This window comes from Chenopodium quinoa, unplaced genomic scaffold (assembly GCF_001683475.1).
Source record: "Chenopodium quinoa cultivar QQ74 unplaced genomic scaffold, ASM168347v1, whole genome shotgun sequence".
NCBI classification, from domain to species: domain Eukaryota; kingdom Viridiplantae; phylum Streptophyta; class Magnoliopsida; order Caryophyllales; family Amaranthaceae; genus Chenopodium; species Chenopodium quinoa.
This window is the reverse complement of record NW_018745542.1, coordinates 1,072,712-1,089,998: the sequence shown is the minus strand read 5'-3', so window position 1 is coordinate 1,089,998 and position 17,287 is coordinate 1,072,712. Positions and strand designations below refer to the sequence as shown.

General features: G+C 39.6%; 1 protein-coding gene across 1 annotated transcript; it reads left to right on the top strand.

Annotated features, from left to right (window-relative positions):
* The first annotated feature begins 15,427 nt into the window (after positions 1–15,427).
* LOC110716126 (tropomyosin-2-like) lies at positions 15,428–16,096 on the top strand. The gene has a single exon (XM_021894759.1). The coding sequence runs from the start codon at positions 15,428–15,430 to the stop codon at positions 16,094–16,096; it is 669 nt and encodes a 222-aa protein (XP_021750451.1).
* Positions 16,097–17,287: the final 1,191 nt, after the last annotated feature.

Here is a 17,287-nt window from a genome sequence, read left to right as displayed (position 1 = left end):
ATTGGTAATATCTTATTTAGATATAATAATGAAATGTAGCAAAATAAACTTTAATGTAATATTTTGTAGAATTTAATCAAATATTCATAATTATTTATACACTTATACCTAACTAACCACATATTTAGAATAAATCATACCAAGTATATATATATTCTAGAATTACTACTACGAGTATTATTATGAAAGATCATGCATATAATGTTTTATAATATTAAATTTTTATGTATATTTTTATTAATGTTTAACTAATTATATTTAGGGTCAAATATTAGCAAGTCTGCTAAATTTGATTATGTCAATATTATGCAATTGAGAGAATATCAAATACCTAAAAATATATGCACACTAGTCTCTCACACACTAGCAAATTAAATATATTGAATTTATAATACTACTATTTTTTTTTTCACTCATAGAGTACATCGTAGTATTTATGGAGTCAAACTAAATTAATTTGGTCATCAATCATTTGCTATTTATACATAAATAAAAATTTCATGTACGAGCTTACTATAGTCATTTTAATGTATACTCCATATTATCCAAATATCAAAATATCAAATTTACATAGTATACTTACATTCATACATGCTTAAAATATTTGGTGAAATATTGACGTTGGAGACCTCACACAAACGTAAGTGAAATATAACAAAAAAGTACAAAGGTATTATAAAACAAATACTAAAATTTTTACCAATTACTGGTTCATAATTTTTAGTAGGAATGACAATTAGACGGTGCGAGTATGGGTACCCCTGATAAGTGACATTTATGTCACATTTAGTGGTCATTTTAGAGTCATTTCTAGTTTATTTTTCAATAACTTCTCTAATTTTGACCTAGGGTTAGCGTTCTTTGCTTTAGTATAATTATAGAGAGATTGAATTTTATAATATTATCTTTTACCCATCTTCTTTAAATAGGTCCACTTTTGACTTAACTTATAGGATTTTTTGAAAATATCCACCAACAATTTTTGGTGTTTTAGTAATAACCAACTTATCTTTTTTTTTTTTTTTTTGAATTTACCACCTATATTTTATGAAAATGATAAAACTTCCTACCACTTTGAAAGATGACGTCATGGTGGTGCACACAAAACGATCTTCTCCTCATTTTCCCTCCTTTTTTTTCCTTCCTCTCTCGATATTCAATCTTTCTTCATATCCTCTTTAATTTTGCATAAGTACTTAAATCTAATTGCTGAAATAATAAATTAGGGTTTCAAAATTCATTGTTCTTGATTTGAATCTCCAATGTGGTTACGAAAAATGGTATGTTTGCAAAATTCATGTTATGGGAGACTTAATTTAGGGGTTTTTCAATTGATATGAGGATTTAATCAATTTGGGAATTTGATTATACTGTTGAAATCAATTAATTGGAATTAGGGTTTGATCAATTTTCGTTTAGTTGTAATTTAATCAAATTGAAAACCCTAAACCCTAAATTCAATTCAATTGAAAACCCCCAAATAATTAATCCCAAACTCTAAACTAGTAATTAAATTCCCAAATGCTCAAAACCGGTAATTAAATTCTCAAAGTGAAAAACCTAAATCCTTAATTCAATTGAAAACCCCCAAATTAAGGACCTAAACCCAGCAATTAAGCAAACATACCTTTCTTCGTGGAATCATTGGAGTGGCGAAGTAAGAGAAATTATTATTAAAACCTAAATTTTGTTTCTAGCAATTCGATTTCAAGATATGCCCCAATTTAGATGGAAGCAGAAGAAGAGGGAAGTGAGAATTGAGAGAAAAAGAAAGAAAACGGAGGTAGATTGCAAGGATGACATCATCTTTGAAGGGTTGGTTAAAGTGGTGGGAAGTTTTAGTGTTTTGGAAAAATGTAGGTGGTAAATTTCAAAAAAAAAAAAAAAAAAAAGAAAAAATTATTGGTGGTTATTGTCAAAAAATACTAACTTATAATAATCCCAACTTTTATAACCATATTCTTTTAGTGGGTCCTTGTGATTGGTAAGCGGGTAACCAAGTCCTTAGTTTCCTATTGACTTAATTTCCCTCCTAATTTATGACTTCTTTAATCTTCTCTAACTACTACTCCACTCTTAGCGCCAATATTGCTCTTCCTCTGTTGATTATTTTTTTTTTTTTTTTTTTTTTTTTTTTTTTATTTGGTTCTCCTCGATGTTCATGTGAAGGCAATGAACTAAATTCTTGCGTAAAATGGGGAAATTTGTGGACTTGTTTACGAATTCTACAGTAGCAGCAGTAAAGGAAATTCTTGCCCAAGTTAATACGGAATACAGAAAACATATCTAAACGCTTATAATTGCAATTGGTTTTTTATCAATTTTGAATTGAATTGATCTGCTGTGAATTATGTTTGGTGGTGTATTGATTAGAGTATAAACCTTAATTATAAATTTAGAACTTGTTGATAATTAGGGAATTGTGACGTTTTTAATTTTTTTTTTTTCCAAAATTCTATATTAGAGCAAATTTGGGCTTTCATAGTGATTAGTGACTAACCCTTCTTCAATGACTTCAAATGTTAAGGTCACTCTTAAATTTTGGCATGGTGGGAATTTGAAGCAGGATAAGAATAGTGAATTACTGTATATGGATAAGAGATCCAAGATTATATTTTTAATAGATTAAACTGAGAAATTGAGAGAATTGAGAATGAGAAGAGAAAGGCTTGTGGGGAATTCATAACAACAAATAAGGAAGATGAAGCAGAAAAGGGAGGAGCGGTTGAAATAAAATTGAGAAAAAAAAGGAAAAATAAAGGTCAATAAAAAAATAACCCAACATTCAATGCCACATGGGATAGGTAACTGCCACGTAGGTTATGAAACCAGGAAACCTACTACCGTAAGTGAAAACAGATAAAAGGAACATTAAAAGAATATGGGTTTAAAAGTTGGGATTATTGTAAATTAATTAAAAAGTGGGACTAAAATAAGATGGGTAAAAGGTAGGCCAGAATTATTAATTTCAATTTTTCCTTTCTTATATATAATTTAAGAGTCATTTTTCAACACTTAACCACAGCCCTCCAAAAGCCTAACATTCAATTCTCATTCACTCCCTTTATTTATTTATTTATTTATTTATTTATTTCTTTTTGCACTATCCTTCAAGTAACTTCCCCCTCTCTATTTTGTTTTTTTTTTAAAATAAACCTTAAATTAACTTTCACTACTACTATTTGTATTATATTTCTAATTACACACATACTATCCATTTTACTTAATTACTACACACATACAAAAAATAAACACAAAAAAAAATAGTTTTAGAAACCCCAATGTTAAAAGAAATCTATATTGCAATTGCATAATTTTTTTCTAACTTTTCAGCACAACACTTGAAAACTCAATCTATAAATTATGTGTACTTCATTTTTTTTTATCCATAAGTTTCACTATTTTCCTTTTTGAAAAAAAAACTTCCAATAGTTTTTTTTAATATTTTTTTTAAAAAAAAAACAATAAATAACTACCTTATTATCAATTTAATAATCATCAAAAAAACAAAATTATCAATTTAATAATCATCAAAACAAAAAATATAAACATTATGTTTTCTATGCGACTAGCCACACCGTGTGGCTACTTGCAAAAGAACAAACTAACGCCTTGATGGTCGAATAATAGGTCGTTTACTACTACCCTTAATCAAATCAAACATTTTATATTCCTACACTTACACAATCGAGATAGTGATAAGCAAAGGGTCGAACCACTAAGGAAATAGAGAATTGCACGATTGTAACGTGATCACGAATTTAATGCAAAGGGGAAAGGGGGTTTTTGTGTTTTTGTTGTTTTCAATGAGGGATTAAAACTACTACAATTAATGAAAGTGACTAAATGAAATGAAATTAATTTGAATGAACTAAAATGAAGTAGAAATACTAGATTAGGAAAATATGATCAAATCACTAGGGTGAGGGGGTTCCAATCATGATCAATTAAAGATACAATGATGATTAACATGGATAAATGCCAAGACATTAATTTTACCCAAACAACTCATTTCTATGCAATTGTTCAAGCAAATTGATAAAATAGATCAACACCTAAACTAGATCATTCCCATGCATCCAATTTAGAAATCAAACAATGGAATTAAAGGTGCACAATAATAATTCCAAGCAATTTAAGCACAAATCATCAACTCAAAGCAATATCCAATCAATCATCACCATTATCCAAACTAATCATGATCTTCACCCCCTTCCCTAGCTAGAAATCTAAGTTAGAGAAGAGAAAACAGCCATCAAAACTACACTAAGCATGAATTCAATCCTAACCAAACAAAACATGATTCAAAATCAAAGAAAATCAATCAAACAAGTAAAATCAAGAAAATAGATGAAATTCAGCACAATCTAAAGCAATCAAACAAAATATAAAGGAAAGAGATTACTAATATGAAGCTTGATTTATGCAGAAAACAAGAAAAATACTTGCATTAGATTGAAGGAAACTTGAAGAAATCTTGACTACAATGAAGAAAATTAAAGATTAAGTAACTTTCTCTCTCTAAAATCTTAAATGTTTCTCTCACTACAATACTCTAATAATACTTCAAAAATTAGATAATGAAAAAAATTAAAAAAAAAGCTATTTATAGTGCTTAAGAAATCCGGAAATAATAAACTACGTCGTGCCATCTCTCGACCACATCGCGCCTTCTTTCCTCTAGGTACCACATCGCGCCCTCTTTCCTCTAGGTACGGAAATGAAACCTTGAAGACCGCGCCCGTGGTAACTGGCAGAGAGCCCTCTCTCGAGGCGCGGCCAACCATCTACAGGTTGGACAAGAACTTTCAATAGCAGCTCTCCGCGCTCGTGGCTTGCACTTCTGCGCTCGCGACTTGCTTGATTGCTGCGAGCCTTCTCAAAGCTTCCATCTCTCCCTCTCCTTGGCCAACATAGCCTGTCTTCCTTCATCCAAAATCAATGAAAACCTACAAAACAAAGACAAAAATTCTTAAAAATTACAAGAGATAAAAGAAGAATTAAAAAACGATAAGCAAATATAACAAAAATTAGGGTAAAAATAACTAGAGAAGGCATAAACAAGTGACAAAAAAGGGTAAATCCTCCCTCTAGAGGGGTAAAATAGTGGCATAAATGCCACTCATCAAATTCCCCCACACTTGCCTCTTGCTTGTCCTCAACCAAAACTAAAGAGAAGAAGAGAAAATGCAAACTAGAGAAATCAAAAGAAGAAAAGAAAGAAAGAAAGAAAATGAAAAGCAAACACCAAAAGCAAACATAACTATGACCAACATAACATGGCAAGGTTTAGAAAACCAATCAAGCTTTAAGGTGGAAAATGCTCCATTTGGACTCAAAAGGGAGAGGCATGCACCAAAGAATACTCACCTTTCTCAATTAGACGAGGGAAAACACGTTCTAAGATGCTCATGGTTGAAACTGACAAAAACTAAGCTAAGAATAGAGAACTAGTGATTTCATTCTACACCCTAGTCCCAATCAAAATTGGTTGTGTTCTCCCTACTAGCTTCAAATTGCCCCTTAGTTAGCTTCTCATGATACCGCAAAGGAACCAGAAAAAGATAAATGAATGTGGAAACATGAGAAGGTCATCCTAACATCTCAACTATGCATAATCTCTCCATAGGTCCCCTAAAGTCTAAGGGTCGGGTTGTAATGTCATGGCTAAAGGTATAGGTGGGGAAACAATTTGAAAAATTGGTGGTATTTCCTAAGTGAAGCAAAATAGGGGCCCTCTCTCAAAAACAAACTTAAGGAGATCACCAAATTTTAAACAAACAACCATCAATTCATTTCTCATAACATTACCACACTTTTTCAAAGGGAAAAGAACTTTTTTTTTTTATAATAACTTGAAACTTCATTTGATTTTCTTAAATTGCGCCGTTCTTCTCATACATTGCATGCATACTCATTTCATACACAATTTCCACTTTCTCACTTAAACTTATGTCAATATTCTTCTTGCTTATAATAAACTCACTCAAAACTCAAACCTTACATGGTTAAATGCTTCACTAAATAAGAGGGTTGGGAAAACATAGGCCATTAGGTTTGTAATGTGGTTAAGACAAAAAGGGGAAAAATAGGCTCAAATTGGTTAGCAAGATAGGTAAATGCAAAATAGAAAATCAAATTTGTAACTAAACAGAATGAAAGTAAAGCAAAAATGAGAAATAGTGCCCTTGTCCTCCCCTACACAGGATCGGTCATAATCTCGGGAGCTAAAGGTCAAAACAAGGATTAAAACATGCATAGTCAAGGATCCTAATGCGCCACTCAACAAGATGATGAAGGCTAGAACAATATAACCTCACTAGGGATTAAAACCAAGCAGATACCAACCAAAGGTCTCAAATCCACTATAGAGAGCAACTCCATCTTACCACTTTCCCGTGAAATAAGGTTTCAAATGTCCTCAAAGTTCTTAAACTTGCTACCTTAGCATTAAAATTTGTCAAATTCAACCAAAAGCGCTCTCAAACTTTGTTTACCATCACCAAGTAGGAAGAATCAAGTGTTCAAAGACACAATATCAAAGCAATCAAGTCCAAATGTATGAGCAAAATCTAAAACACATTTTTATCAACTTGCCAAAATCATGCTTGTCAAAAGAAAAAGAAAGGAAAATAAAGAGGGAAGAAATCAAATAGTTCAAAATGAGGCATGTAGAACAAGTAAAGTCCTAATCAACATATAAAGATCGTTCGATATCAATATCAACGATCACCAGGTTCCGTAGGACCAATGCAAACAACCTCGAACCATTCAACTTCTTCCTAAAGTAACCTAGACTAAGCACACCAATAAAAGGTAAAAGAGTAAAGAGGAAAGATCTCACCCAAGAGCCGCTTGAAGAAAAATTAAAGCAATTTTACAATTTCACTATCGATCCTTATATTGCTTCCATTGCTCTTCAAAGCTACAAGTGAGAGAGAGGAAACAATAAGAAACGAAAACTATACAAAGAAAGGTTAGAGAAAAAGAGAAATAAAAAGAAAAAGAAAACCTACTGTTTTGGGTAAAAATACCCAAGGCCACGTGGCCCAATAAAATGGTGACACGTGTCACCTTAAGGGAGGTTCACAATGAACCAATCCTCTACTGACATGTGGCATCCCCAATCATTGGGAAAATGACAGCCCTCAAGGCCCAATTCTCGGGATAGCCCACAATTCCTAGGTTTCCGTAACCTAGGATGATGGCACGCATCCCAAGACCCTATCAATAGGGAGATATTCCCACATGGGAAAGGCATTCAGAAATATACACAAAACATTCACTGAAAAAAGAGGAATCATTAGTTGCGGATATTTACTTCTCACCTCAGAGAATACCCTCGATCTTGGAATCCGAGAAGATACTTTACTTTCTGCACTTTTTACATCATCTGTACACGTTCTAACTTGATCGTCGGAGGCGGAACTCCACCCCACCAGAGTCTCCGTTGTTTTGCAGGTACAGGCGCCCGGAATCCAGTCTTGGAGTTGTAACTCTCCCGAGGGACACAGAAAATCCCGAATCACCTACAATATCAAACTTTGGGCAAAACCAATTACCCAAACTCAAACCATCATCATCATATCATCATCAAAACATCATATCATCATCAAAATCATCGTATTAAAAACATCATCATCAAACAACAAGACACCTCATGCAACCAACAAGACCCAAGAACTAGACCAAACAAAGAAAATTCCTTTGACTTTCCCATGATTCCTTGATGCCTTCCGCCACACTTACCCAAAAACACACCTTTTTAACTCAAACACCCCCCTACACTAGAGATGAGCACCGTCCTCGATGCTCCATATGCAAATAAGGGGAAAGGGAGGGACCAAAAAGGGGAGAAATAAACAAACCAAGGGGGAACTAGTGCCCACTAGGGCCGGCACCACATCACCACCACTCCAATCCTCATAAGAGAAGCCCGAATGGGGGCCATGAGGATCCTAACCTTTGGTGAAACTGGGAGGCCACCCATAATGACCTCTAAAGAGGTCTTATTGAGAGGAGGTTAATTGGTCGTAGGGAGGGGGCATAACAAGGGGTCTAGGGTGTGTAGGATCAACATAAGGGTAATTTGGGTCACCCCTATAATTACACTCACCCGGGACTCTATAGTCATAGTTCCCGGAATAATCGGGAAAATCTCTATGTGGCACATTGAGGTCTGAAGGACCCGGCTAATAGGGGTACGTAGGTTTGTTGTCTCCCCGAGATGGCACGGGCCCTTGTTAGGGCAGCTGACAGGCTAAAGTCGTGTCACCTAATCAAAAGAATTACCTAAATGCTCTAACTAAAGTAGATAGGGAAGTAGGGTCGAATCCACAGGGAAACAAGTCTTTCTATTCCTAATTAATTAAAATAATCTAAATTATCAAGTAACCAAATTGCTTTTAATGAGAATTAAACTAAAGCAAGTTGAATAAGGGAGGAAAAAAATAATAAAAGACCTAGGGTATAGGTTCACCAATAAATAATATTCTAGGGTAAAACATAACAATCATCAATGCATAAATTAATCAGATCATAAAGGGCTTTCGCTACATATTACAATCACAGAATTAATCTACCGAGATTAAATCGCATCTCTCAAATCTTGACTTAACCATTTATAAATTAACCTGCCTATTGAAACTAAGCCTAAACATCAATTCTCATCTCTCGAATCTTGAATCAATATTGCATAACTCATTCAATTAAATTAGGCCTAATCTAATTGCATAGCATTAAATCAATCAATAGAAATCAATCAAGCATTGACAATCAACAATAATAAACTACCCCTTCATATTATTTATGGGTCCCCACAAACCCTAGTGTTAAACTACTCACACATAATTAAATCTAAACTAATCAAAGTAATTAAGCAAGACATAATTAATCAAAGCAATTAAATTACTGAAAATAAAAGGGGATGAAATCGTTACCAAAATAAACGGAAATGATGAATTGTATAAATCAAAAGTGTAGAGAGAAAACAATAATATTCACCAAAGCTTAAAACTAAAATTTAGAAATTTACTAATGAGGAGAACCGTACTCGTTACTTGCTAAAAACTTATTTATACTTCAACTTAAAAATCCTAAATAAATACAACAAATCAAAACGTCAAAACACCCTCAGAAACAAGCGCCCGGTCGGGCGAAGCTTCACCCAGCCGGGCCCGCCTTTTTGAACATCGAATCTTCACTCGCGCCCGGTTGAGCGTGAGACAGGGCGAAGGGTTTCTTTCTTCCTTCTACCTCGCCCGGCTGGGCGAGCCTTAGGGCGAGGCACCCACCCAGTCGGGCGAGCTCCCGGGCAAGCATGGACTCTCTCCTTTGGGCTATGTTCTTGGCCCAATTCTAGGTTTTCCACCTTGGGTCTTGAATACTTGTTCTATTGCCTCAGTCTCTTCTTTGCCGAGCCCTTAATCACCGATTTGACGACTCCAACTGGTCTTGGGCTATGAAATATGGTCATAATTCTCCAATGCTCATAGTGGTTTATCATAAGTCCGGGAAAATGCTCTAAATCTGCAATTTCCTATAAAACAGTACCAAAACTACGAAAACACTAGAAAACGCATATTAGTAATAAAAGTGGCTCCAAAGAGCCAATAATACTCCTAAAAATGACCAAGGGATGGGGGTAAATCACTATATGAAATGAACATATCTAACTCCCCTAAGCCAAACCTTTGCTTGTCCCAAAGCAAAGAGCTCATCAATGAACAAATAAAACATACTTCACCCCAAAAATCAATTAAAACCAAACATAACTAATTCAAGGAAAATCTAACAAATATGCATCAAAATCAACCAATCAAATCCATCCAACTACCATCCTCCCTAACAATTGTCAAATAGAGCAAACCACAAGTGTATATGGAATTCAAGACTAGTGCTCATGCACTCTTCACTCTTTTATGTGGCGGATATAAAATGTATCCGATCGCTCTCCAACCAACCCCTTTAATGTGAACAATGCCCTCCCAAACTCACAATACTCGTGTGTTTAAAAGACATACACTCAACCTAGTAGTCGACTCGAAATATATCAAATCATTCTTTGCATTGATAAACAACTAATTTCACATTCATACAACTCTATGCACAAAGGTCGGAAGGTCTTCAAAGCTTGTAATGTAAGGCTTAGGTAAAGGGTAGGAAACATTTGGGAAAATGTGAGAGTAAAGCCATGCTTAAGGGAGCCAAAATCCTAATAAATAAAACCAAGGTAAAAATTAAATAATGACCAAATCATCTCCAACGCAACTCACTCTACCAAAATATATTAAAAATTCCCAACACTTACAACTTCACTCGTGTATACAAAATATAACATTATAGAACTTGAGTGAACAAACAAACTTTGAACTATTTTTTTCTTTTGAATTTGATGTTTTTCTTTTTTCTTTTTTGCTTTTGATCAACCTTTACTTAGAACATTTGAACATTGAAACAATTTTATTTCTTTTTGCTCTTTTTTTTTCTTTTATCTCATATTGGAATTTTTCAACTCTAAACAACAATTTCTCAATTTTTTCCAATCCACAAAAATAAGAACAATTAAATAACTTCTCAAATCCACCCAAAATTGTGCAAATTATGTGCACACTACAACTCCCTCACCTCACTCAGTATTAGCTCCCCCAAGCCAAGCTTGGGACTAGTAACCAATTGGGCTTAAATAGGCTTGTAATGTGGCTAAATAAACAATAAAAGGGCACAAGAAACAACATGGGTAGCAAACAGGGAACAAATGTATCTAAAATCGTCTGAAGGCCACCTAAGAGAAAAAATGCCTTCGTCCTCCTCAATGTGCATAGTAATGAGTCATACAAACATTACTCAAAGTTGCAAACCAATACTCAACTTCATTGACATACCAGGAAATAACACACATTCCTAACCAAATCAATTAGTCAAGCACCAAATCCACAAACAGTTGGACAAAATTGACTCATGTTAGGGCATCCAAGCAATCAAACATCAAATCATGGCTAACCTATCCACAATACTCATCATCATATACCAAGAATCAAAACAATTTTCATGTATGGGGCACATGGAAGCATGATTTATCATTCATTGGATCGTATTTTGTATTTCTTTATTTTTTCAAAGCAATAAATCTAACTAGAAAGCATTAAAAACTATACTAAAAAAAATAAAAAAAAAAATAAAAAACAAAAAACAAAGAGAGAAAAGAAAGATACCTACATCCAAAAATTTCCCCTAAGCCAAAATCAGACAATGTCCTCATTGACTCGGGAATTAGCCAAGCATGGCTAATCATCACCACATCCATTGCACCACCTCCACTACCACCTACACCACCAGAAGTACTACCACCAAAATAGTTAGGGTTCACTTCCCCCCATCCCCCCAAAAGGAAAGTCATGGCCATAGCTAGCAAATGCAAAATAGTCAGTGTAAATGCCATGGGAGGTGGGATCCACATATCCCTGGGGTGGTGGCTGGTACCAGTCGGGGTAAACAACATCGTCGCGAATAGCACCCTGATGAGCATAGTCATCATACATGGGAAAGAGGGCCTTACCTTGGTTCCTCTCAACGTACCCTAACCTCTGATCAAGAGAGCCAACCATCCTCCTAAGGTCTCCCTGGGCCTGCTCTACGCGACCTATAGCCTGACTTATGCTCTGAAGGTCCCAAATGGTGTTGGGGTCTGGCCAAGGCTGGTGCGGTGGTGGCTGAGGCACATGGTGTAGTGGTAGTTGATAAGTGACATTTATGTCACTATTTAGGCCTCCATTCCATGTCATTTCCCTACGCTTGTCGCTTGTTTAAGCCTATTTCGCTCGGTTTTCCTCGTTTTCCCAATCATTACGCTAAATCCTTCGTATTCCCCTCTTATTTGCCTATTTGTACTACTTTTGGGATATTTCTTATGTTTTGTAGGCCGAAAAGGTGGAAGTCGAGAAAGAGGGAAGTTCGAGAAGCCGTTCACGAGCCTCGAGAAGTCAAGCGCTATGGAGACATGTAAGAGGCCTTTAAAAGGGCTCTCTAGGCCTCAAAAGACCTCCCCAAGTTTTCTGGAGATGCCTTGGAGAGGGACAGGAGAGGGCGCGGCCAGAACGCCCGCGGGCGTGGCGAAGAGGGTCTGAAAATCCGTAAGTTCAGCGCAGACAGACCCTTGCTTATTCTTTCGGCCATAACTTTTGATCTACACATTGGATTGAGGTGATTCAAATTGTGTTTAAAACTAGACTTAAAGAGCTTTCCAACGGTAGGTTTCACGACCCAAGAGTTCTCTTAGAACAGAAGTTATTGCCATTTGAAAATGCAAAATGCTGTCAGCCCTCTACAATAAGCTTGTGCGGGCTCTACCAGCTTCGCGAGAGGGTTCTCACATCTAAGGAGAGGGCGCTCAACATAGCACTTCTCCAGCCCATTGCCTTCTTCTTCCACCCAAGAAAAGCCCAACAAAATAAAGAAAATAAAGGAGAAGGCAGCAGCTACTGTTTCGGGGTTTTTTGATGTGTCCTGCGGGAGAGTTACAATTCCAAGAATGCCCTTCGACGCCTGTGCCTGCAAAATCACGAAGACTCCTGGGGGTAGGAGCTCCGCCTCCGACGATCAAGTTAGTAAAGATACGGGAGGTAGAATGCACGTAATGTGGAAGTTACTTCTCGCGTAATGGGAGAATTCTGCAATTAATATTGCTCGGGGTAAGTGTTTTTCTTTTTGAGGAGTATTCAATGTGAACAACAAATGTTCCAGCCCCCCATTAATGAGGGTCCTTCAACTATTTATAGTGGGGAAGGGATGGTTTCCCTTTTAGGGTTTAGAGGACACGTGTCAGCAGAGGATTGGAGCACTGCTGACCAACGGCTGGATGCCACGTGTCACTAGGCCATTGGGCCACGTGTTTAGGGTATTTTTACCCCAAACATTTGCCCCTCACTGGTGCTGACGTGGCAGGGTATTTTTTTTTTTTTTTTTTTTGAAGGATGGAAAAGCAGAAGGCGAAGAGTCACGACTTTTCACCTTCTGGGACAAATTCTATAAATAGGAGAAGATGTCCCCTGAGCTCTCATTTACAAACTTTGCCAAATTTCTGAAAATTTGAGAGCAGCCGGCAATTTGAGAGTTGAGAGCATTCGGAGTTGAGATTCGTTGGGAGCAACCGGTCTACAGACCGTCTGGGTCGTTGCAAGCTAGCCAGAGGTTTTCGAGAGGGTAATCAGAGAAACCCAACCGGATTTTGAACCGCCTGCGTCTTCGCAAGCATCCCAAAGAATTTCCAGATTTTCTTCTAGGTACCGTCTCTATTCTTTCTAGCTTTTTCATTTATTTCCGTTTGAGTCTTTTACTCGCATTTTTGTTCATTGGTCCCATAAGTAGATGGACCCCTTATACCCATACCCGGAACCTAGCTGTGAACTCAGCCGGTTTATTAGTACGGCTGAGTCTAGAACTGGGTCTGCCGCCTCTGTTCTTTGGGACAACCCTTTTTCAACACCCATATCGACCGACTCTGTGTCTGTGCAGGACACAATGGCCAGAATCCGGTCTACTGCCAGAGATCCCAACTACAGAAGTGGGAGCTCAGATGAGCAGCCGCCTGAGGTCCCAGCTTCAGGCGGTGAAGTAGAGCAAGGAGAGGTAGAGCAGAGAGGCTCACCCGGGGGCACTCCTAGCACCCCGGGTGATAGCATTTTAAACGAAGAGAGTGCTCCCCTCCAGGAGACCAGAGAGCAGGTAGGCTCTGATGAGGAGGTCTCCAACTCCCCAGCCGGCTCTGATGCCGGTCACGTTCAAAGTAGCAGTAGCAGCTACTTAACCGAATCTGAGGATAGCAAGGAGGCGGAGAGGCCTTCTTGGGACAATAGGAACGATCCTCTCATGATCGCGAGCTCATGCGGGCTGCGCTGCCAGATTTTATCAAACGGCGGCCGCTGGGGGGTGACTATTCAATAAAAATCCCGGCTGCTCTGGGAACAATATGGTGGGAGTATGGACAACCGAACGCGAACGCTTGGTTCGGGTGCTACGAGGCGGCCTTCGTGGCCGAAGTCCGCTTCCCTCTCCACGACACAATAAAAGCCATACTTAGGGGGTATGGCCTAGGTCTCTGGCAATTAACCCCCAACTCATGGGTAAATATTTTAGGGTATATCGCCGCCTGCGAGATGCAGGGCCTCAACCCCGGCTGGGAGGCGTTTGCCCACATGCATTACTTGAGTAGGAGCCCAGGCGGCTGGAGAGCCTGGTATACCTTGACCACCCAGCCCAAATACCTTATGACCTTGGACAAGCCATCCAAATGGTCGGACTGGAAGCACCGGTTCTACTTGGTTAAGGCCCCAACTACGGTAGAGAACAGAGAATTCCGGATCTACAACCGGAAACCAGAACTCTTGGGGACAAAGTGCTGCCTGCCCCCTGTCCCGGAGGATGATAGAGAGACCATCCTTGACTCCGGGTTTTTTGAGTTAGTTCCTGACACCCTCTCATCCGGAGAGATAGTAAGGGTACCTAGAAACTGGGTGCCCAAACATGAATTTTTTAGGGACGAATGCTTCTTGTCCGCTTGTGGTCTAAGCAGCATGTTTAAAAAACGTATGTATTCGGAACTCAGCCGGTTTCTTTCGAACCGGATGCTTTTATTTCCTTGCTTATTTATTATTCTAACTGTGTGCCTTCCTCTGCAGAAGAAGCCAAGAAAATGCTGCCCACCGAGAAGACACCGGCTAGGTCGGCTGCCGACATCCGGAAAGCCAATCTCGAGAAAAAACTTGCTGCCCAGGCGGCGAAGAAGGTATAACCGTCTGATCCTTCTCGTTTATTTCAATCCTTTTATCCCATAACTTATATTTTTCTCGTTTACAGGACGGGAAGCAGATGCCCCGGTCCCTTCAAAAACAGGTCAGGCCTCCGCCGACCCAACAAGAGTCTGCATCCAAGGTGCAGAAGACAGCCGACCGGCAAACTACCGGCGGCAAATCAATAAAGGTCCCAGGCGGGCCTGGATCTGCGGATGTGCTTTCTGCCATCCCATTGAGGACCGTAACCGGTCCCTCTGAAGGCCGTTCGGGCCGCCAAGGTAACTTCGACCTTACACTGCTTGATCTGCCCATGCGGGTCAAGTCTTATTCACAGTCTCGATCGCAGCCGGGGGATTCTCCAATCAGCCGGCAATCTATAGGCAGAGCATATGCGAGTTTCTCACCGTCTGTTTCTGGTGCAGATAATTCTCCCCGCTTGCCGGACGGGGCACAATATGCCCGGGCCATGCTGAAAGCCGTCCCCAGGGACGAGAAGGAGGCGATCCCTGGGATCAACTCCTTTAATGCCGACCGGGTGCTGGTCAACCTGGCCGACGTATGCTCCAACAACCATGCGGTAATTTCCTTGACGTGCATTTTTAAATATGCAGTATTAACCGGCTGTATTTTTGCAGGCTATGCTGCGCGTAGAGGGGCTTAAACGAGCTTATACCCGCAAGTCTGAGGAGGTAAGGAGAAGCAAACGGGCTGTTGATGACGCCCATAATGTTGCTGACTACTCTTTGTACATGCATGGCTTAGAATCTAAATCTATACGCATGGAACAGGCGGAGAAGACCAAGGCCCTCCAACAGCAGATTGATCAGCTGAAAAACCAAGTTGACCAACTGCAGGCGTCCCTGGATGATGCCAATAAAAAGTTGGAGGAACAGACAGAGCCCCTCAAACGGCTGAGCAAGGCGGAGACTAAAAATGGTCGCCTTGCCAAAGGGAATGAGCGCCTGCGCAAAGAGGCGGCTGCTGCCAATGAGAACTTCAAGGCCACCTTGGAGTCGGAGCAGGAGAGGCTCATTGAAGAGAATGAGCATGACTGTGCAAACCGGATGCAACGGGCGTTTTCCCTCATCCACCCGGAGGCGGACTTCACCGCCTGGGAACTCGCCTTCAAATATTCTGATCTTGCCATTCTGGCCGAGGAGGCGAATGAGCCGGGGCCCGGACCCTATGACGCTTGGGTTAGGGAGGAGATTGCGCGACGGCAGGCGGAGGCTGCTGAAGAGGAGGAAGTCGTTCCTGAAGCCGACGCAGCCGCTCACCCTGATCCAACCCATAACCAACCGGAATAGGACCGGTTCACTGTTCGCCTGGAGTAGCAACTACTTCCTGGCCTGCGCGCCTTGTATTATCTTGTAATAGCACCGGATGAGATGGGCTAAGCTGTAATAATTTTTATTTTGAATATTAACATTTTCACCGGCTGAGCCGGCTTTTGAATGCTTTTTATGTTTCTGCACTTCAATACTAGAATTCTTGTTATTTTTTTTTTTTTTGTACATATTTCTGCGAGGATAACCAAAAGAACCCCGCCGGTAACACTACCGCTTGGGTCTTCGCCAACTAGGCGAAGAAATTTACTAGGGTTGCCAAGAAGACCCCACCGGGAACACTGCCGTCTGGGTCTTCGCAAACTAGGCGAAGAAATTTGCAAGGGTTGCCAAGAAGACCCCACCGGTAACACTGCCGTCTGGGTCTTCGCAAACTAGGCGAAGAAATTTGCAAGGGTTGCCAAGAAGACCCCACCGGTAACACTGCCGTCTGGGTCTTCGCAAACTAGGCGAAGAAATTTGCAAGGGTTGCCAAGAAGACCCCACCGGTAACACTGCCGTCTGGGTCTTCGCAAACTAGGCGAAGAAATTTCGACCCAAAACCAAACCGGATGGCGTCTGGGTAATTGCCCCTGGATATCGGTCTGGGTCTTTGCAAGCCAGGCGACTATCCATATGATATAGCTCGAATATACACTAAGTGCCAACATTAGATTCGGGAGCCAGTCGGTTTATACTGAATTACCGGTCGGGACTTCGCAAAAGAATCACGCCAGATTAGGATGTCCATTCACCGGTTGGGCTTTTGCAAGCATACCCCTGAATGAATTATGGCCTAGACCAAATGTTTAGGCCTGCTCTTAGAGAGTCAGGCGGCGGTACTGAGTACCGGCTGTCCTTCCAAAAAGTGAGCCGGCTGCAAGTTTGGGGTTGCTAGCCTGCCCCTTTTTTGGTGCGAAGGATCGTCAGGCGGATTTGACCGCCTGTGTGATCGCTTAGAACAATTTACCACCCAAATGGGAGATGTTCTCTTCGATGAATTCACCCGTATGGGTGTCACCGGATGAAAAAAAATTTTTTGGCCTGCTCTTAGAGAGTCAGGCGGCGGTATTGAGTACCGGCTGTCCTTCCAAAAAGTGAGCCGGCTGCAAGTTTGGGGTTGCTAGCCTGGCCTTTTTTTGGTGCGAAGGATCGTCAGGCGGATTTGTCCGC